The 16,603-nt window shown below is 40.3% G+C and overlaps 1 protein-coding gene across 6 annotated transcripts in view; it reads left to right on the top strand.

Annotated features, from left to right (window-relative positions):
• The window catches only part of LOC128739213 (frizzled-4), a 109,825-nt gene that overhangs the window by 54,307 nt on the left and 38,915 nt on the right, over positions 1-16,603 (top strand). For all 6 annotated transcript variants that reach the window (XR_008412187.1, XM_053834654.1, XM_053834652.1 and 3 more), the window contains exon 3: positions 2,783-2,976. Coding sequence is in view for 5 of the 6 variants with exons in the window: in XM_053834654.1 (XP_053690629.1) it covers positions 2,783-2,976 (194 nt within the window). In the remaining variant the exon portion in view is untranslated. The remainder of the gene's footprint in view (positions 1-2,782; positions 2,977-16,603) is intronic.

Below are 16,603 nucleotides of genomic sequence, written 5' to 3'. Positions count from 1 at the left end.
GATAAAATTTATATTTAGAGAACAGAACGTAACACCCAAAACTGATATGTTGTATGCAACATAATCTTAGCCTCACATCTTCTGGCTCCTCAACACTTACTTCTTCATTTTGGAAATTTCCAATATTTATCAAAGAAATGTAGGTATTGTCAAACCCATTATTTCTGCCACTTTTCATCCCTGGTCACCCAATCCAAGCCATTCATTGACGGTGCAGGATAATATAACCAAAACGAACAAAAAAAGCAGTCTGACTCGCTCCTCAAAAATATCTGACGCTTGTTGATATTTCGGCAATTTGGTATGCAGTTTTGCCCACTTTATGGTCAATATTGGGTCTGAAGTGAGAAAAGCAAAAGCACACATATGTACGTGGAAGAGCAAATCCTTTGTGTCGGTTTTATGCGCACTTTGTGAAATGATTAAAATATTTTTTATTCCTCCTGCTTTAGTAATAAGCTTTTTGGTGTCCATGCTGATCTGTTTTCTTGCACCTTGAAGCGGATCATTAATACATATTGGAACTCCGGAGTCGCTCTCGTTGTGGCTTCTCCAGTTTAGTGGGAAGAAGAAAATGTTTAAATTTCGATAAAGATCTAGCCATATTTTTCTTATTTCTTATTTACAGCTTTCGTATACAGATCGATACTGAATGGGGGGCGATACAGAGCTGTAAGAAAAGTCATTATTCTTTAAATGGCTGATCGTTCACAGCTCGGCCGATCGCTAGTGGTTTTACTTTTCCGAAAAGGCACCGGGATGGGAGCGTCCGTATTCCATCGGGGGGTGGGGAGAACGAGAAGATATGTAAGGAATGATAAATCATTCGAACAGGTTCGTTGATTTCCAAATTGAGCGCAAGATCTGAGGCGGAGTGCCGCGAAACCTCGGTACGAACGGGGAGTAAAGTGATGTCAAAAATATAAATGATTAATTTTGCTGGCTGGAAAGAGAAATGCTGATGTCCAGTACGAGCCGAATTTCGAAGTCTGATGAACGGGGTATAATTTTTACTTCCCAATTTCGTTCGTAATAAGAAAATCTTCGTGGCAACGCAACGGGTAAGCTGGTAGCTACACGTGAAAGAATAAGAACCGGTTGCAAATTGCTGGAAACGAGAAACACCTTTGCGGAATCGGAAAATAAAATAACGCAAACACGGTTTCGATCCTTGTTCATCAGCAAATAAATTATTATTCGGAAGGGAAACCAGGGTAAATCATAAAGAGCTGAAAAGTTATTAAATTTCTGATTTTTAATGTTATGTTCGCTGCCGATTGACAACGCAAATAAAGACAAGGTTATTGCTTTTCATTTTCGTCAAATCAAAACCAATTTTATTCTTCGTAGTGCTCTCTATAGGTTGGATCAATCTCGATCACTCGATTGCAGAAGAAAATTAAAATATGCCTCACTTGACTATTTGAGGATTTATATGTTAACTAGCGGTTAGATGCCTTACAGCCAAGACAATCGGATTCTTTTCAAGCGCTTGTGCGAAGATCGATTTTTATTGGGTCTTCTGACGGACACTCTATCAGCAGTGATATTATCTCCTGCCATCGCGCGGTCTATGAATGATGAAATGAAACGAGCCGACGTTTCGGACGAGGTCCGAAGTGACTGACATGTTTGCCCAGCAGCATAGCCTTTGAGAACATTCATCGTCACGCCGTTGCCGTCGCCCCGCGAGAGATAGTGCTGCGTGTAAGTATATTAATAGAGTGAAAAGAGTGACCGAGTGTATCATTTCAGGAGAGCTGTCAAGAATGACAAATTGCCGTTTGATAAACGGCGGGATGTTTGGTGTAGTCCGTTTCGGGCTGATGTGGATGTCTCTGGGTTGACGGCATTTTCTGGGCCTGTCATTCGTCATTTTTTTGTTATATTTACTAGAATGTTATCTGTTTTGGTCTTTCCCATAGTGCGTATAATGACACTATTGGTTTGATAATGCTAACGATAATGATAAAACTTATTTTGGAAAATCATTTCGAAGACAAGGCTTTCTACCCTAACCCTAACCTCCATTCATCCGTTGACCAATGGCGAAGAATACGCAAGTAGCAAGTAGCTATTGCTGCAAAATTAGAAGATTTATCGTTTTGCAGCTAAACCACTCGGAACATGTTACGGGACCGAACACCGTTGAACAGTTTACCCTGTCATAGACAAATAGTTAAAAGAGGTACACGAATCTCTTCCTTTCGCAGCCGATCATTAAATTGCTCGGAGTTTCTCAAACAGGGCGGAAATGAGCTGGGAATGGAACCCGACCGACCGGCATATAGATTTATCAATAAATTAAACTTCCCTTCCCGGCCACGGCCACAGGCTAGCGAGCAAGTTCGGCTTGGTGTAGAGGTTTGGCTCCAATTAATGCCGATCACTGGGATACCTGGCATGCGTTGATGAATGAGATTAATTAGAAACTATCAAAATCATACAAACGGAAAGCCGTGTTTCGTGCTGCCGATGTTGATTTAAGTTATGCGCTTGGAAATGTTCCCAGCAGTTCGCTTAGCTTTTTTCTAATCGTATATTTATTCAAACCCCACGTGATTCCTTAATAAAATTTCGGCTCAATGGATTATCTTCTAATCAATTCGAACACGTGTATGTTTTTCGCTGACTGTGCAAGCGTCGTTGATTAAAGGAATTATTTTTGACCATTTATCTTATCTGTATTTAGCACGCACAAACTGATCCTGTAAAAGAATCTCAATTAATTACTACGGCGGAGTTTTTAACGTTTTTCTTCTTATCTATTTTTTCATTTCAGGTGGGCAATTCTTTGTCTGCGTTGGAGTAAATCGGTTCGTCGTTTGTTGAATACCGATTTAAATGGCGATCCTCACACGGAGAAATCAGGTTCTTCGTACAACACTCTGTTTCAACTCGCTGCTTGGGGTCTACCAGCATTACAGACCGTAGTAGTGCTGGTCGCACGGTTTGTTGATGCAGATGAACTTTTCGGTAAGTGTGGATTATAGAATGTATGTTGATTTAATCACAGAACAACATTGGAGAAAAATGTACGTAGGATTCACGTATGACGCGTAAAAATCCAGCTTTTGATCCGTCTAATCCAAAGATTTTTGGTTCGGTTTACCCGTGTACCTATCCTATCAGTCAAAAACAAATTTTATCATTTTTTAAACATGATCGCATCATCCCCGGCTGAAAGGCATGTCGCAGTTAGCATTTTAAACGCAATAGTTGCTTCTGGTGTGAGTGTTTTTTTATGTCGGAATGCGTACTAACGAACCTGTCAAATGCAGGACGGGGTGCATCCCTCCTTGACAAGACGAGAGGCGGTAATGAGCAGAAACAAACCATCAGGCGGCACCTCATTAAATTTCCCAGCCTGTCTGTTTCGTCTATGCTGCAGCACTGGACGTTTCACATGCACCAAACGATCGCCCGTAGGGTATTACGTTTGCTGCAGACCAGAAAAATATTTGAATATGCATTTTTATGTTGTTTTGTCGGTGTCTTCTAAACGCTCACGTACAGCATATTTCGTTTCAGAAGCTCGAAGTGCGCATACCGTGCATGGTGTTGAAGTGACCTGACGAATCGTTTTTAGAATTTTTTTTTCGAATTTGGTTTGATCAAACAAACTTATAGTCATTTCAATTTGAATAAACATATTCATATCAAAGCGCATTTATGTTATTATTAATGTGTAAGGATACACGATCGGTTCGTTGAATATTACATCAGTTAAGATTTAGAAAGTACATCCATTTTGTTATTCAATGTTTTGTACCACATTTTGTTCGCAACATAAAAGTAACTCTCTACCACAGAAGATAAAAAGTGTTAAATTGACTTGGCTTTTAGATTTCTAAAATCGAAAGTTTTACTCAAAACTGCTGCAGTTTTACTTAATGTTTACCACTGAGTGGTGGTGTAATTGGAAACGCACTCTACCGGCAATCGAGAGACGTGCTTACAAGTTTCACCTACTCAATCAATGATTTTTTAGTTTTTATACCCTATTTAACACTTCATATCTCCAATATCTAAAGTTTATGATGACTAGAGAAAAATGTAAAAATTCTACTGGACAATCTCTAGCTGTATACAGCACAATTGGCTGTTCAGAAATGATTGCATGATTACCATTTATACGCTTTTCTCACGTCGAGCGTGGCAATTGCGCAATAGCGGATACCTGTCCTCTTGCGTTGGATTGCCACCTCGGCTGTCTTAGTGACAGACAAGATGGCATCCACCGTAGATTTGCCTTTTCGGAAACCGAATGGGTTCCTTGACAGACCGTTTGTACCTTCAGTGTACTGTACGAGTCTGTTAAGGATAACCCTCTACAGCACCTTGCCGGCAGTATCGAGTAGACAGATCGGCCTATATGACGAGGGGACACCCGGCGGTTTTCCCGGCTTCGGCAATAGGACCAGGTTCTGTCACTTCCATTTATCCGGGAAGTGGATATCTTCCAGGCATCTACTCATTACTGCTCCGAATAATTCGGGAGCCTCTAAAATAGTCGCTTTAATGGCCAAATTCGGGATTCCGTTTGGTCCCGGTGCCTTGCTCACCTTTAGGGATTTAGCGATCTCAATGAGTTCCTCGTTCGTAACCGTCGCTTCCTTCCCGACCTCTAAACCGCCGTCGCTCACGTGTCTTTGGATGTTCGGCAGAGAGGCCGACCATCTTACGCTATGGTCTGAGATACTGGAACGTCGGCCGAGGGATGACTCACGGCCAGGGCCTTGGCTCGTGGCGTGGAAAGAGGTCCTCGATGATCCGCTCCAGCATCTCTGGCGATCGCTCTGCGGGCGCCATCACGCCCTTGATCTTTGCCATTACGACCCTGTAGGCATCACCCCACGGGTTGGCATTGGGGGTTCAAAGCAGGCTCGTTTACTAGCACTTATCCCACTCAGCGCTGCGCGTGTAGCAACAAGTGCTACTCGACATTCAGCCCTACCTTCGTCCGTACGAGCTCTTTGCATAATTCTCCTCGCACGAAAGCACGCTCCGCGGAGTTCCGCAATTTCAGCTGTCCTCCAGTAAGCCGGTGACCTCCCATACCTAGGTCGGCTTTTCCTAGGCATGGTAGCGTCACACGCTCGGGATCGAAGTATGATGTCTTCCATCCACGGGTGGTTGGAGTGTCGGGTCTACTCGCCGCCTGCCGCCTCATTATCTGACCGACACCATAGCGGACCGCCCGATGGTCACGGTGAGTGTAGCCATTGTCTACCCTCCAGTCTCCTATCAGACCATCAGAGGGTATCGGCGTTTGAGATGTAAGAATGTGCAACGTACGGAGATAATCTTGAAGGCGCAAAGTCGTTAAGTCTTAGACTCACCGAACTGTACTTCTTCTTCTGTCTCGGGTGTTGAATTTCCCGATGACGATCTAGATGTTCTGTTTTATGTAGTGGCGGTATTCCAACTGCGCGTTGAATTCCTCCTTGTCATCGAGATACTTCCGAGGTAAGAGTTGTGCTCGTTGATCATGCTCGTGTTGAAGAAACCGTCCTTGATTTTCAACCTGAGCCTTCGAGGGCTGATTAGCCATCACCCAATCCAGCTTGTGTGTATTGTCGCAACTCTGATAGATGATATGGCCATCGTTGGATGTACGTACCTGCTGAAGCGCCACGTCCAACTTATGGCACTTCAAAAACTCGGAGAGCACGCGAGTGTTTTCTTGGAAGTTCAGAGGATGATGATCGGTCTCATCTAACATGAAGTTCAGATGTCGTTTCGGTTAGCACTGAAGTGCGGTATATCGTAGTACTTAAAGTAAGCGATATATTTTTACTGTAGTAATTTTGCAGTTTGTATAACATAGCAAAGTATGTTAGCCTGTAACAGTAAAGAATAAAACCTGATTTAATCCACCTAGTGGTGAAAGAACCTTTGTTATACGGTCTTCATCTACGTTAACGTTGCGTAGTGCGTTTGTTTACATAATTTTTTTGGAAATTGAAAAAGTTTACAAAATTTAAACAAAATAGGAGCACTTATGAATTTTGATAGAGCCTTTTTTCATGAAATTGCTGAGTAAGTATAAGTAAGTTGTTACTAATTTGAGTAAATGCAAGTAAAAGTAAGTTGTAAGAGGAAATATTATTATTTAACATATACATTGCGTAGTAAAGGTCTACGTTAAAGGTTTTGAACTATGCATAATTTCCTGTAATGCCATTCTATTTGATTCAATAAAGTTTTCATCAATTTTTATTAACTTTCGGTTACTCACGCTGTTGTATTTTGTACAACACGTGTAGGTTTTAGAATGCCATATTGTTATAAAGTTCAAACAAATCGATGTTTAACTAACGTATATTCTTCGATAAACTTGTTATGAGCAAAATGCCACAATTATTCAATGCATTAATACTTTAACCTGCTGGCAAAATAAATCAGCAAAAACTGACATCACAGAAACGAAGCAATCAGTATGTGAGGTGTGCCGCAATCGGCCCCAACTGGAATTTTCTATCGTTTCTTCATATGGAAAAATGGTGTCTGTATGCAACAAAACTATAAGTAAATGTAAAATGTTTTAAATGTATCCGTCTGTCGATAGTCGAGTAATTCGAGGTCAAAATTTGGATATTTTTATAATCAAAGTTCTACAGTTCCCAAACAAGCAATCATAGAGGTATACTATATTCAGCAAAGTTGTGTACTTTTACTATTTGTACAATATGAAAAAGTCATACAACAATTACAAAACGAGCTAAAATGGAAGAACTGATTTTACAAATTCTTATAAAATAAATAAGATTTTTCTCTCTTCGCTGAAGAGATAGAAGGTTACTGCCTTCAGCAAAGTTTCTTGTAATAATATACTCTTAAACTTTACAGAACATATCAATGTGTTATATTGAAACTGAAGGAAAATATGTTTTCTATTTCACTTTTAGGGGGATTAATCAAAATTTAAATTCTACCAGACGATAGAGCTTGCAATTTCAAGAAACTCTTCCAAAGGTGCGATAAACCTAAAACTAGGTTTTCCTAGTCAAAACTCTAATGCGCACGTTTTTTTGGTTTTAGGCTATTGTCTCCCGCGAGCAACCGTGTTACAAAAGTTGGCGCGAGTGTTCAAGGGTTAATATCTTTTGACCGGCAAAACCAATTCTTCTGAAATTTTACAGATATATTTGCAGCAATAAAACCTCTAATTTGATGCCAAACTAATTTAAACTAGATAGATTATCTAAGATGAAATCGTCGAAAATAATTGTAAATTTTAATGTGTTGTATACGATTGCTCATAACTTTTGAATTAAACGTTCAATCAAAAAACAAATCAATAGTGATCTATTAGGCTATATTATCTTTCAAATGAGAATAATAGCGCATAAATCGGCTCAGCCAACTCTGAGAAACAGGCGATCATTTGTACCTACTCAAAACAGGTTTTTTAAGGCTAATTTTTAAACTGCTTGTCCGTTTTCAATGAAACTTTGTAAAAAGTTTAGCAACAGCAAGAGCTTTCGTTTGGTACTAAGATTGTTAAAATTGGTCGCGTAGTTCCGGAGAAACGCGTGTCACGTAGTTTTCACACTTTTGCTTATAACTTTTAAACGAAACGTCGGACCGCAAAGCAATTCAATAATGATATACTAGGCAATAATACCTTTCAAACAAAAGTAAAAGCGGTCAAATCGGTTCAGCCACCTTCGAGAAACAGGCGATAGAAAATGAGCTGCACACACACACATACACACATACACACATACACACATACACACACACACAGACATTGCTCAGTTCGTCGAGCTCTATCGATTGGTATATGTGATTCGGCCCTCCGGGCCTCGGATCAATTTCATGTTTTTCGACCAATTTCTAAACCTTTGTTATATAGTATAACAAAGGTAAAAATATTCGGATAACTCTTACTAATACCTGCAAAATACAAAATACAATTAAAGGTCGTTTTTTAAAATCCCAATATCCAGCTATAACGTTAACTAAGCTGAGCTAATCTAACTTGGCTAGTCGGTCAGGTGACAACTCCTCGTATCTATGGCTTTGGTGGTCTTTTTCAGTGCACGGCGGCCGGCGTCGAAAAGATTAGTAAACTATTAAACAAGATTAAATATGTACTTTCCTTTCGGAACTGTCTGATGCGTGTATCGCTGCCATAGCAGCATACATAATTCGGACTAACATGCTAATCAAAATTCAAACCTCGCAATCGTGTTCGGTTTCGTTTAAACAACTGCGCCCAACCGCTCCGCTATTGGTTTATAAACTTACTTATCACTGTGATTTACTGCAGTAGACGTGCTTTTTTTATTACGTCTCATTGCAGAGCGGCACGGCAGCCGGTTGGTTAGTGAGCGACTGGTAGGTGCTCTGCAGGTAACCGTCCAGATAAACATCGCACTCATGTTTGACATGCTGTCATGATGACGGCTTCATGTGCCGCGTTATTTGCCACCTTGGAAATTGTAATTAAAATGCAAGCAACTGTTCTAGCTTCTAGCGGTATGTTCAATGGAGACCGCTTTCCCGCTGACTTTGCAGTGTGTTTATACAGATCGAATTCGTTTTGTTTTCTGATAAATAGTGTCTCCTTCGTATCTTGACGGTACGCATGGTGTATCGCATGGAAAATTAAGTCTCAAGCACTGCCATTTAGCCCGATTATAACTCATTGTTAGTTTAGACACATTGTGAAAAAAAAGAATGCCTATACATTAAATTTAAGGGCAAATGTTCTGTAATCGTGTGAACATTAGAGTCAACGTCGAACGAATTGTTTTATTGCTTCAAAGAACTGCTTGTTTAATTTAGATTGCCGACTATTTTTCCCTTCAAGTTGTGCAATATAACTATGCTTCTGCCGTAGTAATTACATTGGCACTGTAAACAGTTTCAAAGGTGAAGAGAGTAGTAAATTATCAAAATTTATCAATGTATTGCTATCTGTTTGTCAAGAGAGTGGTGTTTTTTTATAATTTACTTGACATTCTTTCCTCATGCTTCAGCTACTACTTCATCATTAGTTCACTCCAATTTATTGTGCAATTTTACTAAGCTTCTCTTTAAAATTAAGTGATTAATTGGCTCGGTAATCCGAAGTAATGGACCATCGAAGTAAACATATTTCGTTGCTCGTTTACAAACTATTTCTCTAACTGTGCAACCTCGTAAAATTACCATGTGCATTAGAGATGCTGTCCGGAAAATGGTCATCGTTCGTTCGCTAGCACGCATTTCTGGGGAGCGCATAATTTAGATTATGTTTGCAGTGCGTAGAATCATATACATACAAATGGAGCAGCATGTCGAAACGAACCAGTCGTAGGTACAAATTCTACGCAGCTCGACTCACGAACTGCCAGGTTCAACTTACGATACACGCACCGTAACGTAATGTAATTTATTTCACGGGTAATTTATGGCCTCTCTTCTACGATAGAATCTGTTCGACTTCGATCCGGGTGGATTACGCTCGAAAAAAAAAAAAAGAATGTGGTTAAGCTCTCCCGCAGTTTTGGGGAGCGCATTTTTCTGATTCGACGCTTTTCCTTCGGCGTGCAACGCGCGATTCCTGCCGTGTGAGAAAAATTTTCTCCAGCTGGGTAAAGAATAAATTAATTATCCAAACAAAATCAAACAATAAATTACGGAACAATAAATAAACACCGACGTTGCTGCTGACGATGGCGGCTCTTCACAACCGGCTAACGCTTGGCCTTTTGCGGCTGCCGGCCCCTGGTCGATCCACGAACCGATCACCGGTAAGCTGATGTAAAACATAGTTTGATTTAATACATCTGAGGTGTGTTTCATTATAACGCACACGCGAATACGGAAGCTGCGGAAATAGACAGAGCGCAAAATATATTTAAACGCTGCTGATTTCGTCTGATTACTTTTAACATATTGCGCCTAAGCTGTAGGACATTCTAACCTGATTCTGCTGAAAACAAATCCAGTTGTGGACTAGGACCAAAGCACGCCTTTTGACGTTGGGAAAATCAACGAGGAAGTGGGGAAAAGTTTACTACACCAAAACTTTATATTTCTTTTTACCATTTACCACTTACCCATACTAGCCAGTCCCACTAATAGTAATAATGGTAAGAACATGTATCAGCTTCATTACTTGGAAAATCCACAATACAGGGCAAACATGGTCGGGGATTCCTAAACTCATCCAATGGGCATGGGCGTGAAGTCTGTAGTATGGGACGTAGCGTTAAAAGTATTCGACAGCGCCTACCAAGTCGCCAGACTGGCTTAAAATTGTTTGCATTTTGTTGATGCGCTGTTGAGCCATTTCAAATAAAAGGCAAGAAGTTTGATCAAAGCAACGTCGAAGTTGGGGATATAGAAAGTAGCTGGCGGTGGTGACTCGAAAAGTGAACTCGAGAAACTATGAGAAGTGCTACTATTTGTTTGCATTTCCATAAAAATAGTAAACTACTCCATATTGGCTGATGTTTCCGAACCCAATGCCGAAGATTGGGATCATCGGAGTGGTAAATATTTGCCGTTCCACACTGGCTTACCTTCTTTATAACCGTCAGTGGGGAGATGTATTACCGTCGAGTAGCATTATTTTCTGCTGGGAGCAAAATGTACCTAGGTATTAGAGGCAAGTTTCGTTGCAAAGAATCTTCTGGCGCTATGGCGTAGCTAGATTATGGAACAATAACATTGGCACGTGTTATTTACATCTTAACCTGTCAGGATCTAAACCTGTTTTCCTAAGAAATGGACTACCTGGAATGGTCTATATAAAATTATAATAAAGCCTGTTCGATTTAGAATTTCGCTGCACAAAACCAATTTCTCCATGAAAAAAGGATAAAATTTGTACATATATTTTTCTGTAGGTTTTATTTTTGAACTTTAAGGAAGAAATACAAATGAAAATGATTCTTCGTCTTTTCTAATAATGTTGCGAACTTTTCACAGAGTACCCATCATTTTCTGCACAGTGACATTGTCAATTGTATCTGCCATTTTTCTCATCATTTGGTCAGATGGTGTTTTGATTGTTTTGCCACACATCTTAAATTTACGCTTGACCATTGCCCAATATATTTTGTCCGGAGATCCCAGGATTACTTTGAACTGCCCTGATGATTATCGCTCGTTTCCACTTCTACCTTTGGGTTACTTAACGCGATCCAGCGTCAATGTTTCTCGGTAATATTCGAACACGGTATTTACAACAGCTTACAGCAGTAGTTCATGATGAGGTCTATCCTCGCAGCTTCCCCCTTAAAATGCGTGTATGCGTCTCTTTCACAGCTTTACGGTTAACACCGATAAAATCAGTGTCGTCGGCGGACCTGAGGATCGTACCGCTTCTCTGCACACCTGCCCTTCGAATTACACAGTTCATTGCAATGTTGAACAGCTAATAAGATTGCGCGTCGCCTAGCTTCAAACCAGCGAATTTAATATCTCACCTCACACTTTACTTTGAATCATCACGAGTATCACCTATCACCCTTATCAGTTTTCTTGGTAAACCATGTTCACAGCTCATTTCGTTTAACTGAATCGTACGCCGCCTGAAGTGAAGTCTGTAACCAAAGTTGAATTCCCGGCATTTGTTAAGAATCTGTCACAAGGTAAACAATTGGTCTGTCATAGAGTGGTGTTCAGGAGCAGATTGGAAATTCTTCAGTTCACGGCTTCAATAGTTGATCAAAAACAAGGCTGGCTGGTAGAGGTAATTGAATACCAAATTTCTTTCTCACCAACAGGGAAGATTGTAGTAGCCATCGGGAGGCCTCTTAACAATCAAAACATCCTTCTCAGCCGTGAGTACAAAGCGGGCAGGATTTTATGGCACAATGTAACCACACTGACTTTCAATTACAAGCGTTGTATTGTAGGGGAAATGTTATTCAATTTCAATTATTTTCCATTCGAGCTTGCCAGCTTCTGATCAAATATTTGATAGAAAAGCACAAAAAAAGCAAAGCTTGGGCTTAAATGTCTTTCTTGAGATTTGACCCTTCTCTATCGACAGACTTCATAGCCAGCTATTAGAGCACAGGACTGTTACGGGGCTAGTGCAACAATCCTACTGACTCTATCTGGCTGCACCGCATAGCCGGGATTCGAACATACGACGACTGGCCTGTTAGACCAGCATCGTACCTCGAAACCAACTAAGCGGGAAAAGTACAGATGCAACGTTAAAAGCGATCGTCATGATGATGTGAATCCCATTTCAGTCGGCGTTACTGAGCCCAGTTATGAAGCAAAGCGATGGTACTTCAGCTGATTTTCAAGCTTCATTGTCTCATCGTTGAGTGATGATTTACAATTGAAGGTGACGTTGTCGAGCTCTGCTTACAATTGCTCGATAGTGCTGTCGAGAGTACGGATTTCGATGCTGTGCGAAATTCGATTCCGCATGGTACCTAACTTATTTCGCTTTATTTAATCGTACGCTGTGTTGAAGTCTATAAACAGGTTGGTGTGGAAGTTTAATTCTCGAAATTTGTCAAGGATCGGTCAGTAGTTGAACAATTACTTCATTATGGAGCGTTCTTCTCGAAAATCACACTGCTACTTGGCAATAAAGACTTCTTGAAATGGCCTCAGTCTGTGGAACGGAGAGAATTTTGTATGCCGCGTTGGGGAGGGCTATAGCTCGACAATTTCTACATTCAAATCGTTGACCCTTCTTGTAAATCGAGCATGTGAGACCTTCCAAACATTCCACCCATTTCTATCTTCATACCACACCCGTGAAGCGTCAATCGGACACTTCGTTGAAGTGTAGGGTTTTTTTGGTGGCTCCTCCTTGCTTCAATTAAGAAACCAAACCCTTGGAAAAAGGAGAAAAAGTAAGACTGAATTATTAGATAACCTGTCAACCTTAAGAGGTAACTGGTAATCAACGACTTGTTTATTCTTCCGTGGAACAGTAGTTCTTAATAGACCAACCTCGATTTTTTAGTCTTGACCTTGAAATGCGGTCAAGCGTAGCTACCAATTACCACCCTCCCTACCTTTCCACTCTTTCCCCTCCATTTTCCAAAAAAAAAGTCATTACTTTCCCCTACCGTCCCTTCATCAATTGTAGAGCCACGGTTTCAAAAATTATTAATAGTAGTTCTTACCCAAATGTAAGGGTCAATCCCGATGTAGTGGTTAGCATTCACGCCTCTCACATCGAGAATTCGGGTTTAAATCCCAACCCCGTAGAAGTCTCGTAACACCCATGCTCGTAAAGTGACAAACAAAAGAAACCTAACGTTTTGTCTAAGAGGAAATTCCTCACCTGTCCAATGGCCTAAAGAAACACAAGTAAAAGAATTGCCAAAGTAACTCAGTAAATCACAAGTACCTGTTTTCATTACACCAGATCCTCTCTTTGAATATTGTAACATGGAGTACAGTCGCGTACTTGGCAAGGAAATGATATCTAACGTCACCGTCGTGGCCGCCCCAACCTGAAAAAATAGACTTTCAGTGCTGAAGTGGTCATTCATATTCCTTGTTTTAACACTCATCGTGAGCAGATGTCCAATAAGGTTGCACGTATTCCAGCTTGGTACTAGGAGGAGTTGAGGATAGTTGGATAACTACTATAGGGTTTTCCAGCTGCACTGTCGCCGCCCTACCAAACCGATACATGTTGATAATGTAATTTAACGGAACATAGCAGTCCAATAATTTTGGAAAAATATTTTTTAAATTATTTATTTTACTACTAAACTTGTGATGAACTCATTACTGAAAGTAATGGGGTACTGGAAGAACAGCCAAAATTATGAACGCAGAAGGACATCGTTCTCTTTCTCGTTTCTTCAAAAACAAGCCCTCTGGTTTAGCTATCAATTAAGTTGTGCCAGATGAATGTTTGAAGAAAATTTTGATCCCGTTTTTACAAAAACATCATGCAGAGGGACAATACGTGTTTTGGCCGGATAGAGCAACATCGCATTACGCCAAAAAAAAACACAAACGTTCCCGAATACCCATTCGATCCCATTTTTACCCAAAAACCACGACCCGAAAAATCTGTCGCAGTGCCCCCAATCGAAGATTTCTTCGGGATTTTGAGTTCCTTGGTGTACAAAAATAACTGGAGAGCCACGAATTGCAAACAGTTGATTGGTAGAATCAAGGGATGCATTCGTAAAGTTGACATGATGGCCGTACAACGCTACTGTTCGGACATCAAACGGATGCTTGGCCGAACAGCCGATTACGGACCGTTTTCAAATGTACACTAATTTTTTTTCAACAATGGATAATGTATCTTTAATTACGGTAAATCAGGTCTTCTTCATGTATCTTTGTCATTTTTTGACAGTTTGAGAAAAAAATTCCAAAATGTTAGTTGTCACCCGTTATATTCATTTGGTTTTCGAGTAGGCACTGGTCGATTAGTTCAGTATTCGTGCTAGTAGTAGTGTTCGACATCGGAACAAAAATTGAGGTCCGGGTTCCGGTTCGGTAAAAATCGGCACGAATTTTCTTATTCCGACTTAATTCCGGTCCGATTTGGCTCTGTTCCGGTTCCGGAACCTGAACAGAGCCAAATCGGACCGGATCATTAGTCTTTATAGTCGGAATAACAAAGTTCGTGCCGCCTTTTAACCGGACCGGACCGGAACCCGGACTTCAATTTTCGTTCCGATGTCGAACACTAGCTAGTAGTATTCGACTATAAATATTCGAATATTTCGTTAAATTATTCGATTAATCTTACGATTATGAACGATTAATGGGGATTATTCTCATTTTTTTAATCTTATTTAAACTATTCGATTAATGAATTACTCGTGCCGGCAGTATTCGATTACAAATTATTTGATTAAAAATAAAAATAAATAAATAAAAAATAAATAAATAAAATCGATTAATCGAGAAATTACCGGACATCACTAAATGTAGAAATTGAATTTACACTCAAGTCGCTTTTTACGCGAAGGATACGTCCCGCGTAAATTCCGAAAACCGCGTAAATTCTGAAAACCGCGTAAATTCCGAAAACCGCGGGAAAAAACCGCGTAAATTCCGAAAACCGCGTAAATTCCGCGAAACAAACCGCGTAAAAAACAAAATTTCGCGTAAAAAACTGTGGATTTCAACACTACGTGTAAAATAGACGTTTTGAGCACATCCGCGTAAATTCCGAAAACCGCCTAAATTCCGAAAACCGCGTAAATTCCGAAAACCGCGTAAAAAACCGCGTAAATTCCGAAAACCGCGAAAAAAACCGCGTAAATTCCGAAAACCGCGTGAAAATAGTCGCGTAAAAAATCGCGTAAAAAGCGATTTCAGTGTATATAAATTGCATTTTTTCATACCGCAGTAATTTGTATTAATTATTTTGAATTAATAATAATGCCTGTATTAAAACGTGTTTAAAAAAATTAAAATGGCTTTCAGCTTCCTGTTAAATGAATAGCCTCACTTTCCGAGCGTACTTTTTTTGCGTATTTGATCTGTTTGATCTGCACAGAAATCTGCTGGCGCAAACATTTTCGGGCCGAATGTATTTGATAATCTCACGAATTTCATGCTGTTTTGCAAACAGTATACTGGCCCCACAAAATATGATCAAAATTTATTTGATTTTGTAACACGGGTAACGTCTCAGATCGAATTTTTGACATCAAATTTGACAAACCGTGTACTGGGCAAGACAAATATGTCTGTCAAATACCAAAATTTGCCCAAATTCTGACAGGAAGAAAATTTGACGATAAAGCAAACAGTGTACTGGTACCTTTACATATTTCGCTTATTCTCATATTGTTGATAGTTATGTTAGTTATGTTGATGTAAAGCGAAACTGCAGTGTAAAGTGAAAAAAGAACACTTTGTATTCTTCAAAATATGTATTCTTCAAAATATTATGAGTTTTCGCTTATTTTCTAGTGTCGATCGTTTCGTTCGGTATTGCCAACTGCGTACAATGAGTTACATTTATACGTAAAAAAAAGGTTAAGCACTCTCGTTCACTTAACTCAGTGCAACCTAACGGAGTCTCGTCGGGATAAGTTGAAGCAGTTAACGTTCCAGCTGCTTGTATCGTGCACATACATGTAATACCTATTCATGTGCATGCATAACCCTAACAAAGTCAATTTTCTCCTCGTTCGGAAATTGATTTATTTCCTACTGTAGTGATTTGTGTGGACCTTTGCTCTGCTGCGCTGCTAATAGGTTGGGCGAATGGTGATGCAGTTTACACACTAGAAATGTGTTGAGCGCTCTGCACTTAAGGAGTGCACTTTTCAAGTGGACGCTGCTGCACTTCCAGATGCATCTCTACACACATTTCTTGGCTGACCGATTGTGGACGTCCCATGTAGTTGCTTGCTGATTGGAACCGGTTTCTTCCCTGGTCGGTAAAAACCTGAGATGTTTGGCCCGCTGAGGTATAAATTATACCATTTAAAAGTCAGTTCTGCTTATACCACTCACATGGGCTCCGAAGTATGTTGGGGGAGAGTTGATTTCATGCACATTACTGCTGCGTTGGGGTCCCTGTGCTGCGATCGTCTTACTCTTCGCGACGTCGTCGGGTCTGGACCCCTTCTGAAAGGGATAAATGGGAAGCGGCAATCCGAATGGTTGTAGCACATATTTACGCGTGTACGTGATA

Source organism: Sabethes cyaneus, chromosome 3, assembly GCF_943734655.1.
Source record: "Sabethes cyaneus chromosome 3, idSabCyanKW18_F2, whole genome shotgun sequence".
In the NCBI taxonomy this organism is placed as follows: domain Eukaryota; kingdom Metazoa; phylum Arthropoda; class Insecta; order Diptera; family Culicidae; genus Sabethes; species Sabethes cyaneus.
This window is presented reverse-complemented; position numbering and strand designations above follow the sequence as displayed.